General features: G+C 35.1%; 1 protein-coding gene and 1 long non-coding RNA gene across 4 annotated transcripts in view; one reads left to right on the top strand and one right to left on the bottom strand.

Moving 5' to 3' along the window:
* Positions 1–16191, top strand: part of LOC114873876 — a 122562-nt gene that overhangs the window by 11629 nt on the left and 94742 nt on the right. The gene's annotated exons all lie outside the window — the stretch shown is intronic.
* The window catches only part of LOC114873873 (dipeptidase 1-like), a 135062-nt gene continuing 122857 nt past the window's right edge, over positions 3987–16191 (bottom strand). For all 3 annotated transcript variants that reach the window (XM_046287310.1, XM_046287311.1, XM_029182633.2), the window contains 5 exons: positions 16007–16183; positions 9550–9634; positions 8832–8907; positions 8425–8563; positions 3987–7214 (listed from right to left, as the gene is read on the bottom strand). In XM_046287310.1, coding sequence (XP_046143266.1) covers positions 7125–7214; positions 8425–8563; positions 8832–8907; positions 9550–9634; positions 16007–16183 — 567 coding nt within the window. In that variant the 3' untranslated portion in view covers positions 3987–7124. The remainder of the gene's footprint in view (positions 7215–8424; positions 8564–8831; positions 8908–9549; positions 9635–16006; positions 16184–16191) is intronic.

Below are 16191 nucleotides of genomic sequence, written 5' to 3'. Positions count from 1 at the left end.
GTACAGTCATCAAAGTCTCAAATGATTTTTAATTAAAAATTTTCTTTCCATTCGGTACGTTAACCTTTCAACATTCTTCTCCTCCGAGTACTATTTTTGTTTTATTTCCACGGTAAAATCTTCGATCTTCGATAAACATCGTTCGATTTTAGAGTGTTTTCGTTACGAGAGTTAACGACGATCGATTCAACGTTCTCCGCGAGTTTTCCAAAGTCAAACAAATGGAAAAATCCCTAAAATTATAGTAGTTATATGTATACGCGATCTAGGGATCACCAGGTTTCGATCTAAATAAAATTCTCGATAAACAAGGTATCACTTTTTCGAATGTTTCTCATCTAAATCCGAGTTATTATCATTTCTCGGCAAACATCACCCGATCATTTGTTACGTTCGCTCGATTTCCGCCTTGTTCTCGTTGCCATTCATTTCTCGCTTCTATAATTTATCGTTTCTCGTATAGTTAACAGCAAGTAACTTAGTCGTGTGTGTCTGTTACCCGTTTGCAACTATACGAATCCAAAGTCGAATGAAGATTCATTTATTTACGCACGGTATTCTGCGTACTCTCATCCTAGGATTCTCTATGTGTGTGTACGTTTGTGTGTTCCAAAAATTCGTGTCATTTTAATGTACCATAAAATTTGCAAAAAAAAAAAGAATTTTAAGAAACGATTCATTAAATATATCATTCGTCGTGGGAGAGATTTTAAATTAATTAAAATTAAAATTATCGAAGTTAAATATAGATATTTTTTAAGATGTTGTTTTGGAATGTTCGTAAATAAAAATAAGAATACCTGTACGTCGTTGAGCACCTCAGTAGAAATAGCTCCATTTAGAAAAAAATAAAATAAAAAAATGAAGCCAATGTCTTCTATGATTTTGAAGAAGGCAGCTTGTATCTGTTCAAATAAAAAAATAAAAAAATGGAAGAATACAATATTTTAATAGAAAAATGAATAATCATTAATTAATGAAGAAAGAATAGAAAAACGACACGAATTTTTCAGATGACTTAATAATTAAATTTCTGAATGATTGCGTTACGATCGTGGGTGTATTCGTAAAAGTTCCTTAGGTGGTAGGTATCAATAGTGTATCCCGCTTTTGTAGCGTTAATAATTAATTTATTAAAACTTTCTATATCATCTTAATTCTCATAGTCTCTTTAATAATCGCCTATACATTCCATTTCACCTTTCTCTCACACTCATTTTCGCTCTCTCTCACATTTTTCATACTTTTTTTCTTTACAATCTTTCGTAAATAGCTGCCTTTGTAATCTCTTTCTCTCTCTCTTTTTTTCAATTTTATTTTAAGTTAAATTCATCTAAAAGGTTTCCATTTGCGATGTTTGTCGAAAAGCTCGAGGCATCTCATTAAGTTTCAAAGAGAATTTTTAAATAATTCCATGGGACACATAATTATGCTGAAAATGTTTATAAAATGAAATTTCAAATGTTAGAGGATGTTAAGTGTTTTCTTTATTATTTAGCTTCTTATTATTAATTTAAAGAAATTAAAATCATCATTGATTTTTATTGGATTCACCTCAAGCTTTCGACTTTAACGATAAATCGAAGAGATACATGGGCGAAGTATTGATTATTCATTTTTCTAATTGATTCAAATATCAAAATTAATAATTAGTGCTTCGAGTGGCACATTATAATCATAGATTTATTTTTAACAAATCTATTATTACATTTTCATGATATTTTACATAAACTTTCAAAGTTTAATTAAAATTATTCGTAATTAGCTAATTAGGAATAGGTGACTCAAAGTGTCATATTCTAAATCTACTATAATTCTATAATTCTACATTTTTCTAAAAAATCAATATTAGAAAATCTTATTTTATATCTACAATATCACAATCTTAAAAAATGAAATAACAAACCTAATTAATACCCTCACACGTAATTAATTTGAAAATCCTCAATAATTTGTCTTCTCTAAAAAATTTTCTATATTTCCCATCTTTGGATTTTGAATATTTCCTAGAAAAACACGAATCAGTAGTTTCATCCCTTTATCTCTTCGACCATCAGGAAAATCATCGTTCGCCACGAATGGTCAGAAATGTATTATCTCACATTCTCGAGGAATAAATTGAAAAATCGTAGCCACGATCAGACAAAGAAACTTGCCCTTGAAATTTCTTAAACCCTAGCGAGTTTCAATTTTTTTTCGAAACTGCATATCCTCCTTCATCCCCTGTTATATACATATGGATTACACGTCGATATATCCTATTTACATGCGCGTGTCTCGTCTTGCCAAACTTGCCCTTTTGTGCGTTTGGACATGTCGGTTGTAATTGTATATAATATAGTAAGTTATAATATTATTAATCTGAGTTTCTAGGCAGTTGTGTGTTGTTTATGTTATGTACGTTAAGATTTATCTCTAAGGATCTCCTATTATTCACTCGCACCCTTTACTCATTATTTCACTTTCATACATTTTTTGGCCTCTGGTTTTCTCGCTAAATTGTTTCGAAAAAATCAAGGTTCTACGCATGCATATGCTCTAGAGAAGTTATAGAAAATAGAACGCGTTTCATTGATCTCGTTCGAAGCCTTTTAAGCCTTTTCATTAAGAAATTAACATTTCAATTAATACCAAAGCTATTCATAGAAGATTAGAAATAAAATAGACAGTGAAAAATCTCCACTGCAAATCAAATTTTATTTTATTTACATTTAGATAATCGATTCATCGAACGAAATCAATTGAAATCAATACTAGTGCTAAAAAATTGAATTTCAATCGCTTTTTGGTAATACTTTAAAAATTAGGGGTGGGTTTCTTGAAAGCTAAGAAAGTTTCATCAGGAACTGAAGAAAATTTTCAATTCTTCGAACGAACTTAGCACTTCAAGTTTCGCAATCTTACAAAGTTTCGAGAATTCAAATGTCACCCCTTCGATCCACCCCTATTTGAAAATGATATTTAAAAGATCTCACTGTTCCTTTGCACGCATCATTATCTCATTCGCATTCATTTACACTCATACTCGAAATGATTATCTAGAGTTCCTCTTCTCGAGTCGATTCGAAATACTTCCTTATCTTTTCTTTCATTTTTTTTTATTTCACCATCTCATGCGGCTTCGATCTCCGGCAATTTTCGCCCGAAGGATAAATGATTCTTTTTGACGTCTTTCTCTTTCTTTTTGTCCCATTTTTCTTTATACAAAGAATACACCGTCGCGGCTATACGAAACTATAGAACGGTATCATTTTGTCTACACATGAATAATTCCATGAGTCGTGTGGTTGTGACGTTATGGCAAACACAAGAGTGAGTCTTGTTTTCCATTTCCGTGTCCCGATCAATGGTATTGAGCAATGTACTGCTATTGGATCGATCGTTTTTAGAATCACTTTACACTTTTCTTTTTTAAATTCTCGATAAATAATAGATTGGAAATTATTTAATTAGTGATTCAGAATTATCAAAATTTTATAAAAATTAAAATAAAAAATTATTTGAATATTTAACCCTTCATCACATAATTTTTTAATTACGAAAAGAAATCAAATTTTAAAGTGAAAATATTTTATTTTTAATTAGCAGGTAAACAAATTAATTTCAATATTTAGATCCCCTTTTAAAATAGAAATTAGTTATCAAAAGATGCTAATTAAAAAAATTTCACTCTTTATATTTTAATACAAATTAGTAATGAACCTGTTAATTAATGTTTCTCAAACGATCGATCCAATCAATATTTCTTTTTTTTTTTTTTTTACTTTGTTTAACGTGCTAGACTTACTCTTTACGAATTAGAAATCGTGAAATATCGTCCTATTGGTCTTTTACGCTAATTAATCATTCACTACGTGGCGTTTATCAGTGTTATTGCTGCTAAGAGTTCATTCAACAGTATCCTGCTGTCTCGCTACGGTTTATTTTTTATTCAGCTCGTCGATCCGCCTTTGTGATCCATACCATCGTCGAGGAAAACGCAAGCGTACGTATCATTTGTTTTATTTCTTTTGTTTCACTTCGAGGAAAAAAAGCTTCCACTAACGATCGTACTCAAGACCTTTCGCATCGTGCAAAATCATTACCAAGAATTCGATCGGCATGCAAACCAATACTTTGTAACATTTATATTCAATCGACGACAGGAATTTATAAAATGTTACAAAATATTGATTCGCGGAATGACGATTGGTTAATTGATTAATTACACGGATTAATTTTCTACCGAAAGTTACGTAGAATGGTGCTACGAATCGTCGAAGGCGCCTTGGTTTCATTTATATAATATATATGTATATAATATATATATATATGTATAGTCGTTAACAATGTTAAATTACAGGTACCTAAAAATTTCTCGCACGCGTTCCCCACGTCAGAAAAAAGTAAGAAAAGTTTCGAAATTGTTTCGTACAAGCTAGGACAGTCTACGCTAGTTCACGCTTTCAATCGTTCCTTTTTTTTTTTTTTTACTTTTGTGTATCATCAACTTGTTGATTAATATTTCGTTTCGTTCGTTATCTATCCGTGATTAATTATCGTGATATTACAAAGTCGAAATGGAAAAAGGTCGCTTACGAAAGAAACAAATAGACGCTGCGAGAATGTCTCTCTTCGTCGAGCAAACGCCTAAGGAAATTCCTTCGGAATATTTCACGCACATAAGCATTGTATTTGTTTACAATGCTTCCATAGTAATTGATTCGATGTTGTTTCATTCTCGCTCTAATTTCCTGGCCTTCATAATCGAAAGAGTAATAGAGTAATTCCTTGGGATATTGTTTATATTGTAATTTAAATAAACATTCTGCACTTATAGTATATCAAATTAAAGCTTAAAATTTATTAAAATTGACTATATAAAGCTTTCACAGATGGCATGAAATTATCATAGAATTTTGAAGCTTTGAAACTGGATAGCTTATTTAACACAACACTGTACGTTGCGATCCACAATTAATTATCTTGTGTTAAAAATATCAACGGGGGATTTATATAGCCATTTTTGTTAGACTTTAAGCTTGAAATTGATGTATCATAAGTGCTATTTTGAAATACTTTTATGTCATCAAATTGTATTGGACTTCTATGTGTTTCAAACTTGATCACTACTTGCTACAACTGGCAGCCATTCATTTTTTCTTAAGAATTTTGATGAGTCCTTTATGTAGTCATTTTCAGTAAGCTTTCAGCTTTAATTTAATGTATGATAGGTGCTATTTTGCAATACTTTTATGTCATGAAATCTTGTCAGACTATTGATGTTTTATCCCAAGAAATTGCTTTGATATCTGATTTAGGCGAATTTAGCGTGACGACGTTCGATTGGCAAACTGGATTTCCGTTTCAGTTATCTAATTAACCCCTTGCCTTGAGTCACCCTCGATTACAATCTAAATCGTATTTGTGGAATAGTCGAATTTTAATGGAAATTTGAAATGGTACATGCGAAGTGAAAGTTTTCCAAGGAAAATTTATGTACAATATCTCTCTCTCCCCCTCTCTGTTTTGGCACCCGAACGATTAAATAGATAATTTTAAAGAAAGACAAGGGGGTAAGTTACGCTTGGAAGGGTTCCCTTTTCTAGATATGTAGAAGTATGCCCTACATGCTTTCATCTTCGAGCTGTTGGTTTTCATTTACCGACTAAAGGTTTATTGCTACGTTTCCACTACTATATCGAAAAGGGATTTTGGCAATTATAGTTCTGGTATAAAGTGGCTTGGCAGTGTTTAACATTGGTGAGCGTAATTAATATCTGCCAGTTTATCCGAATTCTTGGTGCTTTATGTCGTATTCGAATATCCATTTTAGAAATAATAAATTTTTCAAAAATATCTTCAATGAAAATTAATTAATTTAATAAATGTATGCGAAAAATTTTAATATCTGTTAATAAATATTTAATAAACCTATGGATATTCGAATACACGATTTATCCGGACAATTCTAACAAATGAACAAGCATCGGTGTGAAACAATTGCATCATGCAAGCCTCGTTATAATAAGCTCTATAAGAACAGTTTAGGATATCAGTCGAAGACATAATAAATGACGAACAAGTCTTTCAAATGGTCTTTCAACGACGAATTCTAAAAGCTCAAAATGAACATTGTTTTCCATGAAATGTTACAAAAGTCTCGTTCCCTTCTCGTTCTCCTATTCATTTTTATTCATTTCTTTTTTTTTTTTAATTCCTTGGTCTTAAGCGCACTTGATAATTTGACACTATTTCGGAGCAAGCATTCAAATAATCGTTTGCTTCTTCAAGGATACAATTTCTCAAAACGAACACACGTTTTTTCTTTTATCTAACGTTAATATTCAGGAAATTCGTCTATGGTTAGTCTAATTAGTACGATTATCGTATCCCGTAATTCATGCATTAAAATCAGGAAACGAAATTTAACCGAATGACCTTACACGTTTCGAAAAACCGTTCATCGAATTCTGTCAGACATCTGTCTCTTATATTTTCTTACGAATATTCTTCAGCTTTTTCTGCCCGTCTCGATTGTCCGCATCGTTAAAAGTTATTCATTCAGGAACGCTTTTTTATTAGTATTTGTTCATACATCTTCAGGATCAGTTCATTTCTGCAGAAACAAACCTAAAATATAAAAAAAAGAAAAATCGATTTATGCATAGATAAGCAGTAAATTGAAAAAGAAAATGTAATAAATAAAAATATTTCTATTGGTAAGTTGAAAACATGGACGGACGTAGCCAGCTGTTTAAAGAGCAGCAAATTAATTATCACGTTGTATAGTTTGCAGATATTGTACTCGTTGAGAAATAGCATTGCAAAGCTGGTGGTTCTATATATTCAAGGATAAAGAATGATCAGTAGAATTGAACTTGTCCCGAAGATGATCGTTTCCGCTCGAGGTGATCAGTTTTCACAGACGATTCATACATTCTCGTTCAATTTTTCATCTCTCATAAGGCGCGATCGACATTTCCCCCCTTGGAATGCTGGGAGAAGATGTTGTCGGGGGAAAACGATCGTTCAGTTGATCCAGGCCCGCACGTTTACAGGGTTCTATAGTTCCGTGATACGTGTCGAATCTTCGGCGATCGTGCAAAATCGATGAATCCTGCTGCGAATGTTCTCGCAGAAGATCAAGACGCTCCGTAGACGCAGGCTGAGTTGTCAGGAGGACTAATCTTTTCCACTGGCAATACTGCAGCTCTGTGCCATTCGTCCCGTACCTGAAATTTTAATAAGAAAATTGTTAGATTGGGATCGTCCTCTGTTAAGTGTTGATTGGAGGCTTAGAATTAGGATGGGCACCCATTGCTAGGGGTCCAAGTTACATAGAGTGTAGGCACCCATTGCTTAGGATTCAAAGTAGATTGTTAGGGTAAGTTTAAGCACCCATTGCTAGGTTTCCAAAATATAAAATTTGGACGAGGATAAGCCTTCATTGCTGAGGATTCAATGTAGATAACTAAGGTGAGTATAGGCACCCATTGCTAAGGATTCAAAGTAGATTGTTAGGGTAAGTTTAAGCACCCATTGCTAGGTTTCCAAAATATAAAATTTGGACGAGGATAGACCCTCATTACTAAGGATTCAATGTAGATAACTAAGGTGAGTATAGGCACCCATTGCTAAGGATTCAAAGTAAATTGTTAGGGTAAGTTTAAGCACCCATTGCTAGGTTTCCAAAATATAAAATTTGGGTGAGTGTAAGCCTTCATTGCTGAGGATTCAATGTAGATAACTAGGGTGAGTGTGGGCACCCATTGCTAAGGATTCAAAGTGGATTGTTAGGATGAGTATAGGCACCCATTGCTAGGTTTTCAAAATATAAAATTTGGGTGAGGGTAAGCCTTCATTGCTGAAGATTCAATATAGATAACTAGGGTGAATATAGGCACCCATTGCTAAGGATTCAAAGTGGATTGTTAGGAAGAGTATAAGCACCCATTGCTAGGTTTCCAAAATATAAAATTTGGACGAGTATAGACCCTCATTACTAAGGATTCAATGTAGATAACTAAGGTGAGTATAGGCACCCATTGTTAAGGATTCAGAATATAAAATTTGGGTACGTGTAGGCACCCACTGCTAAGCATTCAGAATATACAATTTGGGTGAGTGTAAGCCCCCATTGCTAAGTATTCAGAACACAAAAGTAGGGTGAATATATCCTCCCAGTGCTAAGTATTCAAAGCCTACTAAGAACGCCTACAGCCACCCCTTACTAATTACTCATAGCATATCAAGAGTGACTACAGTCACCCATCGTTTTCCCTCTCTCGGTAACTGTCTGTAAAAGTCGTGCAAATTCCTTCGAAACTTTCTTCAAATTATTTAACAACCTAGCTCCAATTAACTCATCTCGTTCCGTGTTTCAATTACGTTAAACCTAGTTCACAAAGGCGATCAGTAATTAATTGGTCCAGTATAGCTCACCTGCTCGACTTTAGCAAATACCCTCAGCAAATTGAGGCCAGCTAATTTTTTAATATCCTCCTCGGTCCATGTTGGATCCTCGAGTAGGGTGGCCAACAGTTGTGGATACCTCGAAACGTCCTCCAATCCGGTAGGTGTACTAAAAAATCGTGCATTAACAATGATAACCTGGTTCTCATTCTACTCACGATAACATCCAGAGAATAAAAAGGAGCGAAAAAAAAAAAATAATTCGTTTGAATCAGCTGTGACGAACGATTTTTACGATTTACACTTTCGATTAATCCCTAAGTGTGTGGTTGAGACGATTGGAAACTTCATTACAACGATGAAATGGTATGCAAGCATCGATAATGATTATTCTCTGAATGCGAACGATGTACCGTGGACACTCGAAAGATAATTACAAATTTATCCCGTCGAATCCAGCTCCTATTCCAACGTGATCGATCCCAGCCACCTTTCGAATGTGATTGATGTGTGCTGAAACAGCATGGTCACTTAATAAACTCGTTCGTGCGGTGCGGGTTTAAATGTTGATTTTATTATATCCAAACAGCATCGCGTTACCGTTTTTCGCTGTGAATAAAATAACGTCCCTCTGTACGTGTATGCACGTGTTTAATTAGGTCGAGGCGTTAATTGATGACGATCGAATAAAATGAAAGAAACGAAATCGTTACGTTCGAATGTTCCAATGCGCGTGTTTTATAAGTATCAGGGAGAAAATAATATTTCAACGAAAAAAGAATATTTCATTTTATTCGGGTATTATTAAGAATTATATATCGGTATTTTGCATTTTAGATTGATCCGCGTATCGCGAACGAAAACGACTCATTCCTATCGCTTTATAAATATTCATTTGGATAATTGTAAGTTTTTAGGCAATCGTGGCGTAATTAATTAATTCCGTATCGTTATTAACGTAAACAGGGAGGGGGAAATTAATGAGATACCTTTTCATGAATAATTTCTTTTCGTCGAACGATCGATTTCCAAATGGACGTTCGTTTTTTAATAAAGAAAAGTTTAATACCACGAACGGAACGATTACAGTTTATTTTATTTATTTCTCTTTTCCACGCTGCAATAATTAGATAATTCTTGTTTAATCTTACGTACCAATGACGTCTTTTATGGTGGCCGTGCTGTTGCACGTTATGAAGTATGTATAAAATGGAACCATCGCCACTCCGCCGTTTTTAGCCTGCGAACAGATGCATTAACTTCAGATACCGATCCTGAAGGTTGTGTACCAGTGAAATGTTAGTCGCGGGAAGAAAAGCAATTGTAAAATTGTGTCGAGCTGAATAAAACGGGTATTTCATTTCCTGGGAATGCATGGACCCATTGAATTTGCGCTTTCCATTGTGCTTTTAAAAAAAAATTCTTCTTGTTGCTGGCTTTTTGCAGAGGTCGCTTAGAAAATTATGAGGAGAAACTTGGTTGGTAAAAGTTCATGAGAATCATGAAAAGGGAACAAATTGTTTCAAGGATGGAGAAAAATTTTTCTTACTGCTGATGGGGAAGTTAATTTCTTTTTATAAGAATATAAATATACGCCGACGTATACAGTTGTTCACCCCTGTACGATGATTGACCCTTTTCCAAAAAGAGTAAGAAAATATCGGACCGCGGACCAGGGAGAGAGCCCCAAGAAGGGTGACCATGAAAAGAAAATTAATTATCCTTCGCGCAAATATTTCTTGTTCGAAAGAGAATTGTAAAAAATGTATTATATTAAATTTTTTTCATATTTTTAGGAAAGGTGTTAATAACCATGTATTCTTTTTTTCAAGTTATTGAAAATTGTGAAAGAAAATCCTTTTTTTGCTACTTCGTTAGTCAGACAAATTTGTATGTATAATTTCGAAATTCGTTGTAAACACTTGCTGTTACGTTTACGAGAATAATTCTTGCAAGTTCAGATAATTTGAATACCAAATTCACATGGAAAATGTATATTCTGGTGGGAACGGTTTCGCAGGGCTAATGATTTATGGTTGGTCTTTACTTTCGTATTAAAATCGTTCTTCAAGATCCCAGATCATTTGTACAACAATCTAGCAGGAAGAATTTGTAAAATTCGACAAAACAAATTGTAATTATTAAATTAATCGAGAATTATTTCAATTATTCTGAGCAGAAGATAATTGTTACATAATTTTAACGCTAATAATTAAGCAATTTTAATTTAAATTTGATGAAAAGTGGCAAATTTGAAAACATCAGGTCTCTTTTTAAAATTTGGGAAAATATAATATTTGAACTGCCATAAGTGAGGGGAGCAGGTTGAAATTTTAAGGGAGGAGGTGATCCAAACTACACCGACCCTCATAACTTTTCAGAAAGGTTGGAAAGAAAATTTGCAATTTCAGGATATATGCAAGTGGAAGACGTACATTGAAATTCGATGAGCGAGCCTCTTGCTCAAAGCAACCGCGCATTCGTAGCATATTGATTTTGTCTAGAGCCGTTTTTCGAAAGACAAGCGGAAGCGACTACGGATGCCATTAGAATCATCTGTTCCCACTCGCTTTTATGTTTATGCCAGCCTTATGGCTGGTAAAGGGGTCAGTTGAAGTTCCTCCTCATTTCATTTTCCTCCTGCACGCGTTTCATGCACCGCTTTCGAGTTTATGATTCTGTTCGTTCGTAGAAATTCCTTATCTCCTGCCAAACGTCATCGTACTTTTATTACCTGCTTACTCTTATCAATCGTGGATAGATTAAAAGAAAAAGAATTCGGAAAAAAAATCCCTCCTATCTATTCCTCATGTTAGCTCTTAAAGTATTCGCCAATAAAATTCGAAGAAATCGTAAAGTTAGTCTGTGGGAATGCAATTTCACTGGAACGGTACCGGTTCTGCATTGAAATTTTAATATCTCCAACTACAATAAATCATGTTTCTCGCTAGCTAGGATTTTCAAACGATTGATTCAGAATTCCATGAAACATTCATTGTCCACGATATCCGGTCGAAATCCCATTGAAAAATTGTACCCCTTGTTCCGTCCATGCAATTGCAAATTTAAATTGAACACCTGGTTGGATTAAATTATTCCGAGTAACATTAATAATTGGTCAACGTTCCCAGGTAACAAATTTTTGTCATTCTATTTCCATTAAAATTTCATCAGTATCAGATAATTTTGAGACAGAATGGTGGGTCGAAATTGACGTAGTTTTAATTCATTTGTTATAATAAATTTTTTTAAGTTCTTCTATAAAATACAATTGATCTTGACCGATCGATCAGCGCCAAAATCTGGATAAAGATCTAAATGATCTATAGGGTAGTAGACGATCTTTATCTTTCCCAGTTGGTTCCGAATGATCGGAGCCAATGCTCAGTGTGTACCCAGTCTTATCAGCTGTTCTTTATCTCTGTCTTCGATCGAAAATTACTGAATGCGCCAATCGGGGTGAGACAATGCTCGTCTGTCTAGTCGATACCTGAGCCGACTTAAACTACGAGGTAGCCAACGTTAATTGGGGCAGCAGTGTGGCACAGCTAATAACATGTTACCAGACAGCCCCATCGTTCGGCCTCTGATTGGTGTAACTCATCCCCTTGTAGCATCCTCGTGATCAAGTTGGTATTGATTGTGACGATGAGGCAAACACGAAATTCTTCGTTTCACCTGGCCCTTTAAACGGCCCTTTGGATAATTAGTATTATCGATAAAGTGTTGATCAATATTGATCGATCAGGTATCGGTGTAATTGGGGTGATTTTGAGGGGTGAGAATCTTCAAATTGTAGGATATTAGGATATTAGAATATTCGGGTATTCGAGTATTAAAATATTAGGACATTAGGATGTTAAAATATTAGTATATTAGAATATTAGGATACTCGAGTATTAGAATATTAGAATACTTGGGTATTCGAATATTAGAACTTTAGGATATTAGAATATTAGAATACTTGGGTATTCGAATATTAGAACTTTAAGATATTAGAATATTAGAATACTTGGGTATTCGAATATTAGAACTTTAAGATATTAGAATATTAGAATACTAAAATATTAGGATACTAAAATATTAGAATACTAAAATATTAGAATGCCAGAACACTAAGACACTGGAATATTAGAATACCTATTAGAAAATTATGATAATACCAGAATACTGGGATATTAGAATATTAGAATACTAGACCAATCCCCATTTTTTGAGAGTCCAAGCCCATCTTACCCCCTATCTAGTTACACCAACCCACCCCTTAAAAACATTGTAACACAACCCGAGTGTCATTCAGAAAAATCAATCCGACATTTCCCCAATACATTATCAAATGAAATTTTAAGGCATTTCTCAGCATTGTCCTCGGCATCGAGTTTAATCCCATAGATTAATTGGAAGCATCGTCGGAGAGTAATTGTCATTTGGTCGTCAGTGATTGGCAGGCGGAGGGTCTGGATAGGATTAAATTTTAATCGAGCCTCGCACGCCAGGATTAACCACTTAGTTTATCCGGTGTTATGTCGTTGATTCGACGCCGGTTACGAATCGAATAGTTGTGTAAGCTTCGTTCCATCGGGACCACTGAATCCTCTTCGCCCGGTGAAGTTGGATCCGCACTTTCTTCCTTGATTTATTCTTCGTCCAGATTTTTTTTTTTTTCTCCTCCTCTCCACCGTTGGAATATTACTGGCTCGTGGGAGGAAAGTTGAACTCGTCTGTGGCTCGTAAATATTTCGATAATTGTTTCTACCCGTGTGTTTATAGTAGACGGCGAGCGTTTTAAAACAGATTGTACGTTCTCATTGGTCGGTCGACCTGTGTCGGATAAATCATGCAGTCTCCCCTATTGCGATCCCAATTTAATCCTACAGAATTCTCTGCAGAACTATTTTTTGCTAGCCTCATTGACCTAGCTCGTATATTATTTTATACAACCCGTGCTCTGTATCCCCTGTGACTTCTCTTTTTTTTCCCCTCTCCCCTGCCATTATTCCCGGTGAAAATTCCACGCCGCGTTGAACACGTACTTTTTGCCCGGAAAATGTATATCTGTTAGTCGAACTCGTTTCGAATTTTCCTCGTTTCTCAACCGCCCGATACCCTTGCCTCGATCGCCCCTGTATACTTTGTACGATTCATTCCTATTCGCTGGATCGTTCCATTGAATATTTTAATTTTGAATAAGAAAAGGATTCTGATCGAATTGGAAGGTTCGTGTTGTAGCCTAGATATAATAATTTAAGTTAGGGCCCCTATTCTACCCACTTCCAGTTCACCCCTGGGCAGAGTGCTCTGATCGGAATTTCATTTTTCAAGGGTTAATTTTATAAATTTTCCTTTCGCTGAGAATTTCTGAACAGTTGAGTGAACGATGATGTATCTGTCGTTTTACAATTTCCATATTTGCTTGGTACACCTTGTCGGACATCCTAGGACATCATATGCAGCCGTAGTCAAAGGACAGTGTACATTTTGCGGATATGAGATTTCATATTCAAATATATACGAAGAAATGCATCTGTTTATATGGGAACGTGTAATGAAAGATTTATTGCCAGTGATGTTTCTGTGTATTTTACGTCTTTTCCCTTGAAGCTTCAGTTTTCTTTTTTTTAATAAATTAAACAGTTGGGCAGAATTTTAATTACGGAATTAATTTAGAATTCGTATTAATGTTTTAACAGCGGAGCCTGGGTCAATCGTGAAACAGAATCATAAAATATGTACAGGGATATTAAAATCAGATCTCTCTCCATGGTCCGTCATCCGATGGTTAAATATATATTATCTAGATATGACAGGGATGGAGGGATGTAAGGGTTGCAGGCATGTAAGGAAAGCAGGTGTGTAAAGGATAGAGAAGGACCAGGGAGGGGCGGGTGCCAATATAGATCGCGGCCCTGCGAGTTAGAAGCAGGGCCGCAGGTGGCCGGGGCTGGGGCTCTCCTCTAACCCTAGTGCAGTGCAGGCCACTGTGGTGGTTTTAATGGGTAAAAATACCCACTACCTCCGGCCCCTCCTCAGGGGGGTTGGAGGCATCTTGTCGAAGATTTCCACCACGTAAAAAAAAAAAAATCATACCGACGCAATATCATCTTGGGGCATTAGGGACCCCGGTGCACCGGTGACGCTGCATACCGATATTATGGCACCCGGGGTGCCAGGGACCCTAAACTAAAATTCGCGACCCATAGACTTTCCACAGAAAAATTGAAACCTCTGTAACTTTTGACTCCGACCACTTAGATGCACAAACGCAACGGTTTTGAGCTAGTCTTAGCAAGACCTTCCTAACAACTGTTTATTAAATAATAAAATCTGATTGAAACAAGGTACTTACATGACAAATCTTTCTAACTGCTGAAACTGTTTTCCCGAATGATTTGGTATAGATCATAATAAATATAAATAAATATATTCTAATAACACGTGTCTTGTCATTTTTTAATTAGATGTGTTTCTCTTACAGTAATTAACATAAATAAATAACATAAGATATGTCTAACAAGTGAAAGATATTAAACGCGCTACTCTTTATACATGAATATTTTTACACCCTGTAGTTCAATATGATTTATATTGTTACAATTTAAGTACCATATTGTAGACAAAAACTTCCCAAAATTTCATTAGAATATTTTCAATAGAACCGAAGTTACAGAATTTTGATCGCCGAAAGCCGTTTTGTTCCATTGTATATCTAATCCTAGAAGTTTTTAAGTTGAAAAATGACACGGACGGACGTCTTTGCGCTTTATATATTAGATTTTCAATCTCTATTGTATACTGTTTCACATCAGTGCCGGTATTTATAACATAAGCTTAATAATGAAATTCAATAATCGCATTAATTTTCGATACATTCTGTGTTTATTTATATTAAATTTGTTATTTGTTATTGAACGAAATGAAGTCGCGGCGTGTTGTTCCGTGAAAGGATTAAAGTTAATGCTATTCTAGTAACGTTCGATGCAACGGGCAGAGAAGTGCAAGTAAAACGTTAAAATTTATCGAGCGACCCAAAAAGGGATGTTGCTGGCCACTGGGTTAAGCATGGATTACATCATAAATGTTCGCTAACAATTTTATCTGCTCGAGTGTTTACCTTCAAAGTGATGTATTTTCTCTCTCCTTTTTAGCTGTGAGGGCCGTCATTTTCGCTGAATTAACAACGTTGTTGTAAAACCCTTTACAACGACGAAATTGGGGAAGAAACATATTCGATGGGGAAATTTCAACTATTTATGGAAATATTTTATCGTCAATGAATTTTCACTGATTTCTTAATAAAAAATAATAAATTTGAAGGGTTTCTTCCTAATTTAAAGGAAAGAATATTTTGTTAACAAAATTCAGTATTAAAATGAAATTATTTAAATTTTCGTCGCATCGGAGTTCTCGTATTTTGTATATTATTGGAATTTCAAGTAGAAAAGGTTGAAACTCAATAAGAAGCTACGCGGTTGCATAGCAGAGATTCATAGAAACGGAAGTGCATAACATTCGTCTGATCGAACATTGGAATCGGTTTAACCATCCCATGCTATCCTATCGCATTTCCATACTACTAAGTTTTCCGTGTCGATGCGGTTGCACTGAAACTCACCAGATTTCTAAGCACGTCGTCTGGCACGTTTCTAGTGGAATTGCAGAGTGCCCTGGCAGCACTGTGAGAGAAAATCACCGGTGCCCTCGTCGTCTGCAGGGCCGCCCTCATTGTTCTTGTTGAGACATGAGAAAGATCCACTAACATTCCCAGTCTGTTTAGCTCCCTGACAACTGCCTAAAAAA

Source organism: Osmia bicornis, chromosome 10 (genome assembly GCF_907164935.1).
Source record: "Osmia bicornis bicornis chromosome 10, iOsmBic2.1, whole genome shotgun sequence".
Classification (NCBI taxonomy): Eukaryota; Metazoa; Arthropoda; class Insecta; order Hymenoptera; family Megachilidae; genus Osmia; species Osmia bicornis.
The sequence above is the reverse complement of the archived record's forward strand: the minus strand, read 5'-3'. Positions and strand labels throughout refer to the sequence as shown.